Here is a 12,946-nt window from a genome sequence, read left to right as displayed (position 1 = left end):
ACTGGGAATTGAACCTGGGTCCTCCACACGAGTGTCAGATGTGTTGACGAGTCTGCTATGGAGACAGAACAAGTCATTTACATGTACTGTTAAATTCTAATCAAATTCCATCAAACAAGTTATGTCACAAGTTGGCATTCTGCACTACCAAATTTCAGTTCATTTGGCAACAAACCATTGCGTGGAAGAAAGCATTAGGTTTATCTGCAAAAATCTATTTGACCACTGCTTAATAACTTCAGAAATTTTAGTAATTGTAATGTTTCTGGTTGTGAAAGTTTGTTGAGTGCCCTATTGGCAGAAAATTTACATGCATTTTCTTGTTATCTATTAGTACTTGCCTGGTATTTCAGCCCTGGAGCAAAATCAGAGCTAGTATGACTGAGAAGTGGTTAATTGTGTGTTTTTTGGGCTGTTTGTTTGATAAATGGGCAATGGTAAACATTTTAGGTTTTGAAACTTGTCTGTAGATTAAAAGCACGTGTCGGACTACCTGACAGGGACTCGAACCTGCAACCTTTGACATTTGCCAGCAAGTGGTCTGCCAACTGAGTTATCAGAGCGTGACTCACACCCCACCCTCACAGCTTTACTTCTTCAGTATCTCGAATTCCTACTTTCTGAACTCCACAGATGTTCTCCTGCATCCATTGGGGAACTGCATCACCTGGAAGAATGGTTGTTGCAGAGGCATTGCTTAGCATCCAGAAACAATTTGCTAGCCTGTGGCTAAGCCAAGTCTCTGCAATATTGTTTTTTTCGCAGGGTGGACAGGAGAATTTCTGTGAAGATAGGAGGTGAGGTACTCGTGGAAGTAAAGGTATGAAGGTGGATTGTGGATCATCTTTGGAAAACTGTCAGTAAAACACTTGCTGCTGCAAATGCAAAAGTCGCAAGTTCGATTCCTTGTTTGACACACAGTTATAATCTGCCAGGAAGTTTCAAATCGTTGCAGACTGAAAATTCATTGCAAATTTTCAGTTTTGATTATGTTGGAAGGAGAGTGAATCAGTCTGGTGTTTATTAAATATCACATTGCACAGTTTTCGCTGTTTTAATTTTATTGTATTGGACTTGTGTTTCTTTTTTCTAACCTGTTTTCATTCTTTTTAAATTTATTGCCCTCGGGATTTTATCACCCTAGGTCTGGGGTCCATTTTGAGTGATTAAAATACTGTCTGCCTTTTGTGCCTATACATGTAAGTAGTTACTGTGACAATTATTGTATGGGAAAAAAACTGAATGAAATTTTCCCCTAGTGAGTATTTCAGATTTATGAAACGTATGGGAATGAGAGCACCAGGTTTATTATTGAAAAACATTCATAGTGTGTGCTAGAGAAGAAAGATATTTTCTGAAAAATATCGGTAATGGTATAATGCCAAAAGGCGAAAATCCTCTGAAATTTGAAACTAAGTAATAGGGATGGAAGAGACTTGAAACAGCAGCTGTACTAGGAGCTGATAATTCGGATTAATTGGGGAGGCGTCAAAGCTATTCTTGAAGCCTTGACAGAGACTCATAAATCAAAATTGACACATAGGCTGTCCCCTTTGCTTTCAAATTTGTATTTTTGAGAACAGTTTGGAAGTTTACAGTTTTGAAAGTCGCAGTCATAAAATAAATGGCAAGTTGTGCATATGGATTTCTATATTTCCAGCACTCATATTTCAAGGAAGTTGAGTCTTAAGAAGTTAATAAAAGCAGTGACTGTAACTAAAATGCTGATACCATATTATTTGTTCTTTAAAGTTATTATACGGTTCAGTGGGCTTAGTATGAAGACAGGACATAGATTTTTATACTTACATAAGGCACGGAAAAAAAGTTGCTTTAAAAAAATAATGAATATGTAATTTTCCTTTCTATGTGATTGTAATGTAAACCATTGGCAGTGACAAGTGGATTTATCACGATTTCTAATGTTCTGCGAACAGTTTGCAATCAGTGTTAGCAAATTCAGTAGCTTCTCACAATTTTATCTTGCTGTATGTTATGTTTGTACATTCATAGCCTGTGATTTGGACATGCTTTGTACACACTTTGAATTTGAAATAGCTACTGTACACATACTTCTGTGCATATTTGCAGTTGAGATATCTACTTTAAGATGAGAAATATTAAAAATAAATAAAAATCACTAAAATTTAATAGTGTTGTAACCTACAGCAGTAAATACACACTTCTGCAGTTACAGTATTTAGTGGCCATCAAACATTAATAGAACACAAATCACCTGATACTGTCTGTGAAAATTAAAGTTCACAAGAAAATAAATGGAGAAAAGGGAACTTGCATATGAGGATCTAAAAGACAGTGTGTATTGTTACACGTAATCAGTGACACTTCTCCATCTCAATTTATACTGGTCAAGCCACCATATGTTGTGTGGTGGAGGGTACTTTGTATACTAAAGTGACTTTGCCCCCTTTTGGTTTCAGTCATGAATGGTCTGTGGGAAGAAAAATTGTTGGTAAGACTCTACATGAGCCTTCCTAATGTCACCATCATGGTCTTTTTGCAAAATATAAGTCGTAGAAAGCATTACCCTCCCCGGTAACTGTGCATGTTAGTAAGACCGCATCTGAGACAAAGAGGAACGCTGGCTCCCAATCAGATCTGTCTGGTGGATTAATGATGGGGGTCGGTGTGCTGGCCAGCCTGGATGTGGTTTTGAGGTGGTTTTCCACATCCTGGTGGGTGAATGCTGTGCTGGTTCCCATGTTCTGCCTCAGAAACATGCTATGCAAACATTTAGGACAGTGAACTGTGGAATGACGACTATGAAAATTTGTGCCAGGCCGGTACTCGGACCGGGATTTCCCATGTGTCACAAGTGATTGCCACATTGTTATGTTCCGTGTACGACTCACAGCCAGACCCAAACTTCCATATGCCTTCAACTGTGTACCTACAACCTGTACGCATACATCTAATATGTATATTCTCGCAGAGGGAAGACATTTTAATTGAAAGACACTTGCCCAGCGTCAGCGGATACATATGATATTGCAGTGCCTGTTAATTCAGAAGTACAATTCAGTATTTCTTTGGACATGTATGCATGTGCAGATAGCTTGAGTATGTTGCTTTTGTATTGGGGGGGGGGGGGGGGGGCGTCGCACAGAACGCTAAAATTAGAATTGGAAAGTGAGATATCATTTGACTCTTTGGCGAACATATGCTCTCAGAATTTTAACAGTAAACCATGCAGATGCTGGAGTTGGATGAGCATCTCGGTGAATCTTTTGCACGTGCTACACGGACCTGTCATGAAGTGCACCCCTTTAGTTTCGGTGACACTCAATAATAATGTGTGTTAGTTTCATGATGTGTGAAGAGTTTGACAGGGCACTGAAAAACCTAAGTCAAAACAAGGCCCCGGGAGTATACAACATTTCATTAGAACTACTGATAGCCTTGGGAGAGCCAGTCCTGACAAAACTCAATCATCTGGTGAGCAAAATGTATGAGACAGGCGAAATACCCTCAGACTTCAAGAAGAATATAATAATTCCAATCCCAAAGAAAGCAGGTGTTGACAGATGTGAAAATCACCGAACTATCAGTTTAATAAATCACGGCTGTAAAATACTAAGGCGAATTCTTTACAGACGAATGGAAAAACTGGTTGAAGCCGACCTCAGGGAAGATCAGTTTTGGATTCCGCAGAAATATTGGAACACGTGAGGCAATACTGACCCTACAACTTATCTTAGAAGAAAGATTACGGAAAGGCAAACCTACGTTTCTAGCATTTGTAGACTTAGAGAAAGCTTTTGACTGGAATACTCTCTTTCAAATTCTGAAGGTGGCAGGGGTAAAACACAGGGAGCGAAAGGCTATTTACAATTTGTACAGAAACCAGACAGCAGTTATAAGAGGCGAAGGACAAGAAAGGGAAGTGGTGATTGGAAAGGGAGTGAGACAGGGTTGTAGCCTATCCCTAATGTTACACAATCTGTATATTGAGCAAGCAGTGAAGGAAACAAAAGAAAAATTTGGAGTAGCTGTTAAAATCCATGGAGAAGAAATAAAAACTTTGACAGTGAGATGAACATCAACAAAAGCAAAACGAGAATAATGGAATGTAGTCAAATTAAATTGGGTGATGCAGAGGGTATTAGATTAAAAATGAGACACTTAAAGTAGTGAAGCAATTTTGCTATTTGGGGAGCAAAGTAACTGATGATGGTGGAGGTAGAGAGGATATAAAATGTAGGCTGGCAATGGCAAGGAAAGCGTTTCTGAGGAAGAGAAATTTGTTAACATAGAGTATAGATTTAAGTGTCAGGAAGTCATTTCTGAAAGTATTTGTATGGAGTGTAGCAATGTATGGAAGTGAAACATGGATGGACAAGAAGAGAATAGAAGCTTTCAAAATGTGGTGCTACAGAAGAATGCTGAAGATTAGATGGGTAGATCACATAACTAATGAGGAAGTATTGAATAGGATTGGGGAGAAGAGAAGTTTGTGGCACAAGTTGACCAGAAGAAGGGATCGGTTGGTAGGACATGTTCTGAGGCATCAAGGGATCACCAATTTAGTATTGGAGAGCAGCGTGGAGGGTAAAAATTGTAGAGGGAGACCAAGAGATGAATACACTAAGCAGATTCAGAAGGATGTAGGCTGCAGTAGGTACTGGGAGATGAAGAAGCTTGCACAGGATAGAGTAGTATGGAGAGCTGCATCAAACCAGTCTCAGGACTGAAGACCACAACGATGATGACAGTTTCATTGTGTTCCGCACTACTTGGGGCACTTCAGCACGGGCATCGAGAGGAAATGTTTCCATGCCTATCACCCACAGGCTATTGCTGATGACAGAGTAAAAGACCTAAGGCTGTACATCTGGATGAGACGACAAATTTGGCAGCAGAGCGATGTCGTAACTCGGTCCAGTAGGGGCAGCAGTGGCGTCGAGGAGACAGTGGTACAGGGTAGCTGGTAGTGTTCTGCTCGATACGGTTGCCAGAAGAGAACTGACTCCCGCCTACTCTCTGCGACCCGTTAGATTGCCGTATTCTCAGGTTCCCAGTCCGTCGACTTGCACAGTTGTGGGTCGTGTGGCACAGTTATCACTTTTGGTCGAGGTGCTCGACCTGTGACGCCTGCAGTCCTTGCCCTCGGTGCTCGTCTGTTCGTCGATGATAGAGATATGAGGAATGACTCACACGATAGGTAATCAGTAGCCCACTTCACCTCTTTGTCAGTAACATTTATAAAATGAACTAGCTGCAGTGCCCAGTGTTACTTGCCACACAAAGTGACCGGCCCTGTGCCTTGTCGATACTCGTAGTGAATGAGGGTTACGTGGGAAACTGCTATCACTTTAAATCGAAGGGCGTATTTGAATCGACGGGTGTCAGTGGGTTGCGACAAATGACTAAGTCTTCATCTGCCGCATTTGTAAAAGTCGGGTTGTAGACTTCTGGTTATGACTTGCAAATATACACCAATTTTGAACCAAAAGTTTAGTAGTAACAATTACGTCATAGATTGTGCTCAGATTCACTTTTAAATTGGCTTTATATCCACGACTTGCTTTAGTGTTTGTGTGGCACTGTGGATTTTAATAATAAAAATAACTGTGAAATGGGGACTGCAGTATCCTCTAGAGAGTATGTCAAATGTAATGACATCATCTGATCAATACACAAGAATGTGCAATTGTCTTTCTGTCAAATTTTTGAGCTTTTGCTTTTCCGGCAATCTAGTGGCGTCTGATGGCACTATCTCCAAGATGGGTATTGCTGCTGTAATTCATTCTTGCAGATAGAAATTGTGGTCAGTTTACCATAATATATTTCATATGTTACGCATTTAATTTTTCATTGTTTTCTTGGATGTAGGAATCCGAAATGCATTTGCCAAGAACTTTTAGAGATTTTTTTGGTAACAACCTTTCCCCTTTGTATATTACGTACGTATATGTTTCAAGCCAGATTATGAAATCTTGTGTAAGCAGTGATCTTCCTCTTGTTTTGCAGGTAGAGTGTGCAAAATTTCATCAAGATTGGAATAAAACTGCAGATTTGTGTGTGTCACAAACAAACACGCACACTTTTCTTAATGGTTACAAACTTAGACAAGGAAGACTGGTTTTGATTGCTGGAGCACTTACCTTCATGTCTACAGTTGGTAGAAAGAGCACTGCTCACAGACTGTTCTGATTACTTACAGTACATAATGTATTTAAAAACTAACAGACAACATATATATAAAACACCTTTTTACAGTAAGTAACTCGACAAACACGGTACAAACACATTCGATGTCATTAAAACTACTGTGCATTCTGTGGCACCATTTATTAAGACAGAAGTAAACGTCAAATCTGCTAGGGGGCGCAATAGTTCTTACACTTACTTGATTAAATTTATTGTAACAAAGAAAGATTATTATTATTATTATTATTATTATTATTATTATTATTATTATTATTATTACATGAAAACTGTAACTGAAGATGGTAGGAGACTCAACAATTGAATAAACATAAAATAAGGGAAGAGTATTGGAGAAGGTACATATTATAAATGAGCTGGTTGACATGTGATGATAGAGCGTAATTAAAGACATACAGCAGTAAAGTGCGAATTAACTTAAAAAGATGTGAGATTGCTAAGATAGAATAGAAATATTGCAGCACCGACTGGTCACGGGAGACAGCTGGTGTCACTTTCTCGAGGTGCGCCTAATTTGCATTTGCTAATCAGTAGCCGATGGGTCGACAGTGACCCAAGCTGTACTGCACCGTGTGCGTCGTGGATAGTGACAGCAACCTTGCCATTTTTCCTCCTTTGAAAGTAATTAACACCGTTTTTTCTGTACTCGGTTATTTCTGAGGGACCAACCCGAGTAATCTGGGCTCCGCAGGGTCGGTGAGCTCGAAGCACAGCTCGACCGCACCGGACGAGGACGATATGGCCGTGGACGAAGGCATCGGCAACGACGATGCGGCCGAGGAGGTGGCACGGGCTTTCGCGAGTGCCGCCGCCGAGTTGGAGGCGGCCATCTTGGCCGAGGACCTTGCTGCGGCCACTGCAGAAGCCGAGGAGAATCCTGCTGCGGACTACAGCACCTTCGACCCTCCGGTAAGTGTCGCAGTCCTGCCTTCTGTTATTTTGTGGACTTATGTCTCGGAATGTACCTTACCTGCAATTTCTCGATCGAACTCGGTACTTCACCGTCGGAGATCCGCCGTATTGTTAACTTGTGGTTTTGTGACGAGTTCTCACTTAGTTTGACTGATTTATCACCACCCACAATGACCTGCTGATCAGCTCAAGATCTCTCATCGAATGTTAATCGCAGTCCAAAATTTATTTGTCTTAGACTTTTCTTGTTATTCCTATGTGCCACTAGACATCTCTAGTATATGCGAGTAGCAATCTATATCCTTTTCATACCTTTTCATAATATTGCCACTGTTCAATCCTGGATTTTCCATTGTTCTGTTTCTATAATTGGTGATGAAATCCTGGCTTTTCCATTGTTTGATTTTCCCTGAATTCAGAATTTAGCATTGAGCAGTAGATCAGTCTCAGCAATTAATATATTATTTTATTTTGTTGAAAGTTGACTTATAAGTAAGTTAATCAGAATTGGACAATTTTATAAGAAACTCCTAAAAAATTATATACTATTTTTATCTAAAATTAATTGTCTTTTATACTTTGCTTAGAACAGTGAAGTACCATTCCGTTGTGTATTTTACATGACATTTTTACTCTTCTTAATTACAAAATGTAATTGCAAAATCATCAGTCTGTTGTCAAAAAGTGTTGACCACCTGCTCCAGAGTGTATAGCAGTGCCAGTATTCCACAAAGATGAGCACTAAATGGAAAAAAATATGTGTGTGTTGAACACCTTAATGTAATCGTACTTCATCAAAACAATACTACCGACATTTTCACAAATTCACACTGTGGATGATTTTCTTAGCAAAATAACCTTGAAATGTATCAGCATGAGCCAGTGATGAAGTGTGCATTGTTACAACAACAATGGAAACTTCTTATAATTGGATGCAGCAATAACTGGTGATATGTCACTATCTCAAAATAACCAAACATGCTTCCCACACAACTTACGCTTTGTTTCTTTCTTACATTTTCTTGCAGGTGCAAGACAGTTAAAACTATTTTTTACAGCTTGCTTCTTTGACTCACGTGCTGACACAAAAAAAATTCGCACTGAACTGAAGACAAATCAGTACCTAATTTAACTGACCACATGGTCCCAGCTGCAATAACTTCTATAACATTCTGATAATGAACTTAATTTCCTTCTTTGTTAAAACGTAAAATGTAATTAAATTTGTGTAATATCAGTAATTTTGGGAGATGAAGAACCTTACACAGGATAGAGTAGCATGGAGAGCTGCATCAAACCAGTCTCAGGACTGAAGACGACAACAACAACAACAACAACAACAACAACAGTAATTCTACAACAGACTTTGTATTATAGATTACACAACTTTTTAACTAATGAAATTACAAACATTTCTATATTCATCTCTCATTTCTTATAATTTAATAATATTTTTACTAACTATTCAGCCACATGAATGCAAACTTTTATTGCTGTATTTTTTTACAGTAGAAATTTTTATAAAACTGAAACTTCAGTAAACAGTTAAGAGGTTTAATTGACATGAACAGTGCACTGCTCCATACATGATTATTGCTGGTTTATCCAATTACTAGTTTGAAGTTATAGATGAAAGAGTGATCTTGATGTTGTTGTGGTCTTTAGTCCTGAGACTGTTTTGATGCAGCTCTCCATGCTACTCTATCCTGTGCAAGCTTCTTCATCTCTCAGTACCTACTGTAGCCTACATCCTTCTGAATCTCTTGGTCTCCCTCTACGATTTTTACCCTCCACGCTGCCCACCAGTACTAAATTGGTGCTCCTTGATCCCTAAGAACATGTCCTACCAACCGGTCCCTTCTTCTAGTCAAGTTGTGCCACAAATTTCTCTTCTGTCAAATTCTGTTCAATGCCTCCTCATTAGTTATGTGATCTACCCATCTATCTTCAGCATTCTTCTGTAGCACCACATTTTGAAAGCTTCTAATCTCTTCTTGTCTAAACTATTTATCGTCCACATTTCACGTCTGTACATGGCTACACTCCACACAAATACTTCCTGACACTTAAAATGTATACTTGATGTTAACAAATTTCTCTTCTTCAGAAACTCTTTCCTTGCCATTGCCAGCCTACATTTTATATCCTCTCTGCTTCGACCATCATCAGTTATTTTGATCCCCAAATAGCAAACTCATTTACTACTTTAAGCGTCTCATTAGGAAATAGGAAATGAGAAAGAGTGATAACTGAAAAATTAGCAAAATTTAGAAATACCTGTTAAAAAAAACTGAGGGCATGAATTACAAATGTGAAATATACATTTTTATCGAGTTGTGTACTAGTTTGCAGAACATGTTCTCCAGGACTACTTGACATTGGCAGTTATGTTTTGGGTACTCCCTTTTTGTTTTTACCACATACTACATTATAACTGGTCTCAGGCGGTTACATTTCACTCCACGCCATTTAGCACACAGTTAATTTAATTGCACTGTGCCAAACTGGAGAGTAATGACAGTTGTCTTCCCGCAGTGCCCGAAGAACCTCAGGGCTGCCAACCTTCCGCCGCAGCTGCCCCCTTCGCCAGACCCGCCCGCAGTGGTGGCGGACGCCGAGGAGTGGCACTACGAGATCCCCGCCCCGCCCTCGGCATTCAGGGATTCGGCGGAGACTCCGCCGCCGACGCCGTGGTCTTACGAGGAAGGGGAGGTGCGCAGCAAAGCCAACCCTCTCTACGACAGCCGTGAGTTCGGTAAGAAAGAGTTCGTTTTTCTGACTTTCCGTTCTGCAGACGGTCATAGGTTTGTTGCCCACACCGTGACTCCACAACTTGCACGGGTCTCAAAAATCAATGCTTGCTGTTATCTGACCATATCTTGTGTGGATACATTAGGAATAATTCGATTGTTAGGAAAATGTGCATCTGCATCTTACTCTGCAAGCTTGTGGTGGAGATTGCTTCTGGTGCTACTAACCAATCCTCCCCACCCCCACCCCCATTCCACCACCCCCATTTTCCACCATCCCCACCCCCATTCCACCACCACTTTCCATCCATGATTGGCATGAGGGAAGGATGATTGTTGGTACGCCACTGTATTGTCTCTGATTTCTAGAACTTTTTCATGGTGGTCACTTTCCAAGTTATTTGTGAGAATGAAGTGTTTGAAGCTCAAGTTGTGGGTTGTAAGAGAGGTAAAACCTTTCTTAATGATCTGTCATTCTGATGCTTTTTGTGATAACATTTACCTTGATTATCTTCTTACATTTCTCTTCTCTTATTGACGCTGTGGACCTGCTATGCAGTGCCATTCGTTGTACCGTGTAACTTTATCTCCCTCTGCAGAGGGTCGAGGTTCACACATGCAGCGATTAGCTACAAAATTGTGTAACAACCCTTAATAAACTTTTCTGTATTTTACTTCTCGTAAAACCGTTGAACAGGTCACTATCGGATTACTTTTACGTATCCGAGCTTATGACAGAATGTTATCACAGGAGTGAGTGACAAATTACAGAACACTCCATAGCTTTCATCGTCAGCCCCTCTCGGTCTGCGCCTTCTGTAACACCTCCGAGTCGTCACACCAAATTGTAAGTGACCCCTCCGTAGCAGGTGAAAGTGCTCCGTCACTGTCACGTTTAGTCGATCGTCTGCACTCACATTTTGGTCCTCACTTCTGTTTGTAGATTAAAAACGAGCGTGCACAGGGGGAAATTCTTTCTTTACACTACTTACCTAAATAACTTTCTCATCAATGACCTTTCATCGGTTTAACAGCAAGAAGTGGAATGTGTACTTAACGTAGTAACAACGTGTTACACAAATGAAAAAGTAATATGTTGTTCAACTTTTCCCAGAAAGTACCGTCTTGAAATGTCAATAGTGAACCACTGTGATGCACAAGGCCTCTCTTTTAATGTCTGTCACTGCAGTTTGTTGAGCATCTCTGTAACGATCCCACACCGACTAAACAACCCTGTAACGAAATGTGCCTCATACACTACTGGCCATTAAAATTGCTACACCAAGAAGAAATGCAGATGGTAAACGGGTATTCATTGGACAAATATATTGTACTAGAACTGACATGTGATTACATTTACACGCAATTTGGGTGCATAGATCCTGAGAAATTAGTACCCAGAACAACCACCTCTGGCCGTAGTAACGGCCTCGATATGCCTGGGTATTGAGTCAAACAGAGCTCGGATGGCGTGTACAGGTACAGCTGCACATGCAGCTTCAACACGATACCACAGTTAATTAAGAGTAGTGACTGGCGTATTGTGACGAGCCAGTTGCTCCGCCACCATTGACCAGACATTTTCACTTGGTGAGAGACCTGGAGATTGTGCTGGCCAGGGCAGCAGTCAAACATCTTCTGTATCCAGAAAGGCCCGTACAGGACCTGCAACATGTGGTCGTGCATTATCCTGCTGAAATGTAGTGTTTCGCAGGGATTGAATGAAGGGTAGAGCCACGGGTCGTAACACATCTGAAATGTAACGTCCACTGTTCAAAGTGCCGTCAATACGAACAAGAGGTGACCGAGACGTGTAACCAATGGCACCAATTACCTTCACGCCAGGTGATATGCCAGTGTGGTGATGACGAATACACGCTTCTAATGTGCATTCACCGTGATGTCGCCAAACACGGATGCGACCCTCATGATGCTGTAAACAGAACCTGGATCCGTCTGAAAAAATGATGTTTTGCCATTCGTGCACCCAGGTTCGTTGTTGAGTACACCATCACAGGCACTCCTGTCTGTGATGCAGCGTCAAGGCTAACCGCAGCCATGGTCTCCGAGCTGATGGTCCGTGCTGCTGCACACGTCATCGATCTGTTCGTGCAGATGGTTGTCGTCTTGCAAACGCCCCATCTGTTGATTCAGGGATCGAGATGTGGCTGCACGATCTAATACAGCTGAGCAGCTAAGATGCCTGTCATCTCGAATGCTAGTGATACGAGGCTGTTGGGACCCAGCATGTCGTTCTGTATTACCCTCCTGAACCCACCGATTCTGTATTCTGCTAACAGTCATTGGATCTCGACCTACGCCGCAGCAATGTCGCGATACGATAAACCGCAGTCGCGATAGGCTACAATCACGGAAACGTGATGGTGTACATTTCTTCTCCTTACACGAGGCTCCACAGCAACATTTGACCAGGCAACGTCAGTCAACTGCTGTTTGTGTATGAGAAAAATGGGTTGGAAACTTTGCTGATGTCAGTACGTTGTAGGTGTCTCCACTGGTGCCAACCTTGCGTGAATGCTCTGAAAAGCTAATCATTTGCATATCACATCTTCTTCCTGTCTGTTAAATTTCACGTCTGTAACACGTCATCTTCGTGGTGTAGCAATTTTAATGGCCAGTAGTGTACATACATATATAAATCCTTGTTCCATAGATCATGAATACAATGTTTCGTAATGATGTAGAATGTGTCAGTTTAACATCAGTTTTCTTTACACAAAATAATTAATTAATTTTTTCTTCTTTTCTCTTTTTTTTACTTATTTAATATTTTAATTTTATTTTTTTTAATTTTACAGTTATTTTTTTATTTTTACAGTTACTACTTCATAAATAAGAATTCCTCTATTGAGTATTGGCATTCAGAAATTCTTTTTAGTTTGATGTCAGACTTTTAATACTATTTGCCAAGTGACGAAAGATTTTTATGGCAGCATGACTCCCCCCTTTCTGTGCCAAAGTGAGATTTAACCCAGAATAGTGATGACCATCCTTTCTTTTAGTGTTGTAGGTCTGGGTAATTGGAAGCTCACTATGCAACAGAAGATAACAACCAGTTGTAACAATACCCTGTT

At 40.6% G+C, this 12,946-nt stretch overlaps 1 protein-coding gene across 1 annotated transcript in view; it reads left to right on the top strand.

The window, feature by feature from the left end:
• Positions 1 to 12,946, top strand: part of LOC126108286 (uncharacterized) — a 365,566-nt gene that overhangs the window by 294,636 nt on the left and 57,984 nt on the right. Inside the window, exons 12-13 of the mRNA XM_049913510.1 lie at positions 6,881 to 7,098; positions 9,637 to 9,856. Coding sequence (XP_049769467.1) covers positions 6,881 to 7,098; positions 9,637 to 9,856 — 438 coding nt within the window. The remainder of the gene's footprint in view (positions 1 to 6,880; positions 7,099 to 9,636; positions 9,857 to 12,946) is intronic.

This window comes from Schistocerca cancellata, chromosome 11, assembly GCF_023864275.1.
Source record: "Schistocerca cancellata isolate TAMUIC-IGC-003103 chromosome 11, iqSchCanc2.1, whole genome shotgun sequence".
Classification (NCBI taxonomy): domain Eukaryota; kingdom Metazoa; phylum Arthropoda; class Insecta; order Orthoptera; family Acrididae; genus Schistocerca; species Schistocerca cancellata.
Note: the sequence above shows the minus strand (reverse complement) of the source record. Positions and strands in the feature narration are given on the sequence as shown.